General features: G+C 55.8%; 1 protein-coding gene across 1 annotated transcript in view; it reads left to right on the top strand.

Moving 5' to 3' along the window:
- The window catches only part of AHRR (aryl hydrocarbon receptor repressor), a 71406-nt gene that overhangs the window by 9570 nt on the left and 56290 nt on the right, over window positions 1-5546 (top strand). The window contains 1 exon segment of the mRNA XM_007471928.1: window positions 3145-3159. Within this exon segment, the coding sequence (XP_007471990.1) occupies window positions 3145-3159 (15 nt within the window).

Genomic DNA, 5546 nt, shown 5'->3' with positions numbered 1-5546 from the left:
GGGGCTTGGTGCGGCTTTTGGTGCGTGTGTGCCAGCCTCTCTTCCCAGCTCGTCTGTTCCGAGTGGCAGTTGAAAGCGACAGCCCCTAAAGTGGCTTTGAGTTACACTACTTTAAAATTAAAAATCATTACCACCGGCCAGTGGCACCTCCCGAGTGGGGTCCAGGGCACGTAATTCCAGGTCAGCAGTGGGCTCACTGCTGGACGCCGTGTCCTCGGGGGCTTCAAGGAGACCAGGGGCTGTGACCAGCTTTCTGACTTGGGGTCAGGCCTCTCAGGCCCTCCTTGTGTCCCTCCGGGGGAGGGTCTCTGTCCTACAGGGGCCCTGCTGTGGGGACAATGGGGAGGGCCCTGCACCTTGCCGAAGGAAGCCCTGCAGTGGGGACATCCGCAGACCCTGCCCGAGCCCCCACTGGAACTGACACACAGAATCGTTAGCAGCATTTATCTCTGAGACGCGGTTACAGGAGTTTTGTTTTACTTTCCAGGTTTCCAAAGTCTTACTGAAATGCATCCATTTTTTAGGTAGGGAAAACTCAAATGTGTAAAACAGCAAAGACAGCACTGCTGTGGTCTTGGTGTGCAGTCCAGGGTCCTCATCCTGGAACCCAGGCCCTGCCGGTGCCACCAGCTCGCTGGTGCAGGTTGCTCAGGTGACTGCTGAAGCATTGCTGGCTTCCAAATAAGTGCAGGACATGCAAACACACACAGTCTAAAACGTGTGGTCGGCATGGAGCAGCCTGTGGGGCCCAGGGAGCTGGCTTTGGAAAACGTTGAAGGAGCCGCGGGAATTCCATCTCTTCAGGAGCCAACACCTCTGAAATCGGAAAAGTAGAGATTGCAGCGCCCAGGTTGGGGTACTGAGGGCTGTGCTCATGAAGCGGAGAGAGTTCCGTGAAGGGATGACAGGAGGTCTCTGGGACAGCCCGGGAAGTGCTGGGGACTCACAGCCCAGCCTTTGGAAACTATCAGACCCTGGCTCCTGATGCCAGGTCTCCCCATGCAAGGGTCTCCATCCCCATGCTGGGATCTCCATCTCCATGCTGGGATCTCCATCTCCATGCTGGGGTCTCCATCTCCCATACTGGGGTCTCCATCTCCTATACTGGGTCTCCGTCTCCCATACTGGGGTCTCCGTCTCCCATGCTGGGGTCTCCGTCTCCCATTCTGGGGTCTCCATCTCCACACTGGGTCTCCGTCTCCACACTGGGGTCTCCATCTCCACACTGGGTCTCCATCTCCACACTGGGTCTCCATCTCCATCCTGGGGTCTCCATCTCCCATGCTGGGGTCTCCATCTCCATTCTGGGGTCTCCATCTCCATGCTGGGGTCTCCATCTCCCATGCTGGGGTCTCCATCTCCACACTGGGTCTCCATCTCCATGCTGAGGTCTCCATCTCCACACTGGGTCTCCATCTCCATTCTGGGTCTCCATGTCCATATGGGGTCTCCATGTCCATATGGGGGTCTCCATCTCCCATGCTGGGGTCTCCATCTCCCATGCTGGGGTCTCCATCTCCATACTGGGTCTCCATCTCCACACTGGGTCTCCATCTCCATACTAGGGTCTCCATGTCCATACGGGGGTCTCCATCTCCATTCTGGGGTCTCCATCTCCATACGGGTCTCCCATCTCCATGCTGGGGTCTCCATCACTGTGCCTGGGGTTCCCCATGCCCTGGGCTTTCACAGTGACCTGTTGGACAGCTTAGGCCAGCTCTGGAGCTGCCCAGGTGGGGCTTCTGTTCACCTTCCTCCCCCAGAAGCATCCAGCTGCATGTGGGACATTAGTAGGGACTGGTCTCTTCCTCTCTGGTCACTTCCTCAGGTCCAGCTGTGCCCAGCCACGCCAGGGTTGGTGGTCTTGGAAAGGCTTCAGTTTTGCTGTTTGCAGGGGCTCAGGCATCTGTCCAGGTGTCCACCTGAGCCCCTGCTTCTTCTTGGCCAGGGGCAGAGTGCTTTTCCCACATTACGGCCGATCCCACCCCCTCCCCTGACGCAGGGGGATGCCTGTCAGGTCTGCTGAGCCCTCGAGCTGCAGGTGGGCCGCCCTGCCAGTCACAGTGGGGTGAGCTCATGAACTTGGTGTCTCCATCACACCTTTCTCCCAAGGATTCCCAAGTTTGTAATCCCCGTCAAGCTGTACATTTTAGGGGAAATTCTAAATATTTTCCTGAATTCATTTCCTCTGCATAGTTAGAAAAAAGTCAAGCTATAAAAATTGGATCTTAATCTGTGCTTCCTGACTCAGAAACGGATACACTAATTTCATTAAAGCTTCCATAAAAAGTCACCTTCGGGAAGGACATGAACTGGAAAGTTCCAACCTCCAAGGGCAATAATGGCCCGAAAATTTGTTTGTAATGTTTGTGTTGGTGTTGACTTTCATGAATTTTTAAAAGGCAGTGGGCTTATTTAATTAATTTATTTGGTTTTTGCATAGACTGAGGGCTGGCGCTTCTAAGTTACAAACCGTCTGCTTGTGCCAAAGAGAGGGATTTTCCATTCTTGCAGATTTCACCGTTCGAAAGAGGGGAAATTGGGGGTCGATTAAAGAAAAGGGAGGGAGGGTGGGTGAGTGGAGAGCCTGAAGGACACTGAGAGGGGCCAGAGATGGGTTCCTTCCAGGACACGTAGCCCAGGACGTGAGGTCCCAGCAGCGGTCTGCACCGCGGCGTCGGCCCAGCTGGGAGACTCGCCGGGTCTGGCGTTCAAGCGCCCAGAGAGGGGACTCAGAGTGGAGATGACCAAGGGCCTGCGGTTCACCCAGGCCTGACGCGTGGCCTGCAGGCAGGGTTGTCGGGGGGATCAACAGAGGGAGGGGACAGTCTCAGCAGGCAAGAAGGGAAGGAAGAGCACGGTTCCAGCTTCCCATGAAAATCTGGAGATTTCCACGCTGAAAGGCCGCTGCTCCCCCTTCACTGTGCACCCTGGCCTGGATCTGGGCCTCTGTCCACTTGCACCCTCTGTGATGGGGTTGATCCTGGCCCCTGGCTCACCTGGGCTGGGCGGGCCTGCTTCACCTCCACCCAGTGGGGAGGTCCAGAAGCCCTCACGTCACGAGATGTGTCCGGGACCCCACACAGGATGCAGTGCTCCTTAGCAGGTTAGAGGTGAAATGCTCCTTGAGACTTAGCAACCCAGTAACCCAGGAGTGAAGTGTCTGCAATTATTGAGCTAAATTGTACCGGTTTTCAGCTTTCACTGAGGAGGTATCCTCCCCTGATGAGCCCTGTCATGGACAGAATGTCTGCATCCCCACAAAGGCATATGTTCAGCCCTACCCCCAGTGTGGCCGTGTTGGAGATGGGGCCTCAGAGGAGGTCATTAGGGTAGGAAGTGGTCACGAGGTGGGGCCCTGATCCCAGAGGGTTAGCGTCCACATAAGAGGAGGCACCAGAGGGTCCTCTCCTCTCCCGTCCCCTGCGGCCGAGGCCTCATGGGACAGAGTGAGGAGGTGGCTGTCCGTAAGCAGAAGAGCCCTCGCTGGAAGCTGAGCTTGGGCTCCTGGCCTCAGAGCTGTGAGGAAGTAAGGCTCTGCTGAGTGTGGGGTTTTGTCAAAGTGGCTGAGGCCCCTGTGAGGATGTGATGGGGAGGGAGGTTTGGGACCTGATTTTTCTCTCTTCACGTGGAGTGTTTGGTGGATTCCTTCCCGCCAGGGATTGGATTCGGGTCGTTGCTGCGTTTACTTTCCGCCCTTCAGCTGCCAGAGCCCCCTTCCCTCTATCACTGACACTTTCTGGAAGACAGCCTCCCCGGGGCATTTCCAGCAAAGATACACTTGTCTTGGATTGTGTCAGGGCCTTCAGGGGAGGGAGGTGGCCCTGCTGTGTGCACACCTGCCTCTTACCCTAGACCCCAGGCAGGCCCCTGCAGAGCCATCCTGCAGAAAGTTCACCCTGGATCGTTTTGTGTTGGTTTTATTTCCCCCATCATCTCTTAATTGCCTCTGAAAGGTGAGTCTGGCCCAGGGCAGGGGCAGGCTCTTGGTTCATTCACTCATTCGTTCACTTTCTCCTGGTACAACGTGCCCCCCCACCCCGCCCCAGGACACAGAAAACAACTTTGATTTTTCTCTCGCTGCCCCTGGATGGACTGGGGGTGGCCCCAGACTTTCCTGGTCCCTTCTGGGTCATTTAGTGCCTTTCAGTCTAAACAGTTAAATCTCTAAAAGTATTTCAGGTGTGAGCCTTCTCCCCACCTGCACAGAGGCTGCAGCAGGCAGGGGTGGGGGGTGCCTGGCGGTGAGGTCAGCTGCTCCTCCCTGAGGTCCTGCCTCACTGGGAGCCATGGTTTCCAGCCCTTCCAGGTTGGAGTAGCAGCAGGAAGAATAGCTGAAGATTGGGAGAGCTCCTGCCTGACCGGCACTGCCCTGAGCTGGCACACAAGGCTGGGTGGTCTTGGTGTTCGCCTGGCTTCTGAGGACCATGGACCTGGGGGTCTGTTTGCCTCGGTGGCCAACATGGGCGACCCATCCTCTCCAGCTGGTTCTTTGTGTTTCCTTCCTTAGCCTGGGTGTCAGATGGTCTGAAGTCTCTTCTCATGTCTCCAGGCACCCTCCTGGGAGGAGCTGAGACACCCTAGGCCAGTGCTTGGACATTGTGGCCCCCCCTGCTCCCCAGGAAACATACATCTTTGACCTGCTGGTGGGCACGTGGTCCTTCTCACTTTCAGTCCAACCTCCTTTGGATTTCTTGAGTGTAGAGAGAGCCCAGCCCCACTAGCCCATGGAGGCACGTGGCAGGCCCTCACAGGGCCATCATGAAGCCCCTCTCACTGGGCATCAGGCGAGGAGAGAGCCCCCACCCATCTCCTGGTGCAGGTGGGGGTGTGGGATGAACAGCACAGCCCTCCAACGAGGCCCTTCTCCCAGCTTCAAACATCTCTCACCTCTGACATCTTTTCAGCCTTGCCGAGGTCACCTGGGATCTCACTTTGGGACCCAGGTATAGTGGGCACATGTATAGTTGTGGGGCCTTGGCCCAAATTCAGATTGAAAAGTTTCACATTAAAAACCAGTTATAGGGCTTCCCTGGTGGCGCAGTGGTTGAGAGTCCGCCTGCCGATGCAGGGGACGCGGGTTCGTGCCCCGGTCCGGGAAGATCCCACGTGCCGCGGAGCGGCTGGGCCCGTGAGCCGTGGCCGCTGAGCCCAGTGAGAGGCCCGCGTACCGAAAAAAAAAAAAAAAAAACAACCAAAAAACTAGTTATAATGCAAGTAAACAGAACAGCTGCCATGGTCCCACCTCCTAGAATTTAGAGTCGAGTGGAGAAGATCTGCCACCAGACGCAGAGCCCCTTCCATTTCCAGCAGATTCAGCAGCAAGGAACCAATCAGCCGTCCTGCAGATAGCATCCAAAATTTAAGATAAAATATCTGAAACCTTTAAAAATATATTGATCAGCCAGCAGGAAATTAAGGAATACTCAAAGAGATCAAAAACTAAGTGCAGCTGAGAACCCAAAGAGAATGTACTAAAAACAAATTTAAAGGAGGGCTTCCCCAGTGGCGCAGTGGTTGAGCGTCCGCCTGCCGATGCAGGGGAC

This window comes from Lipotes vexillifer, unplaced genomic scaffold (assembly GCF_000442215.2).
Source record: "Lipotes vexillifer unplaced genomic scaffold, Lipotes_vexillifer_v1.1 scaffold1063, whole genome shotgun sequence".
Classification (NCBI taxonomy): domain Eukaryota; kingdom Metazoa; phylum Chordata; class Mammalia; order Artiodactyla; family Lipotidae; genus Lipotes; species Lipotes vexillifer.
Note: the sequence above shows the minus strand (reverse complement) of the source record. Positions and strands in the feature narration are given on the sequence as shown.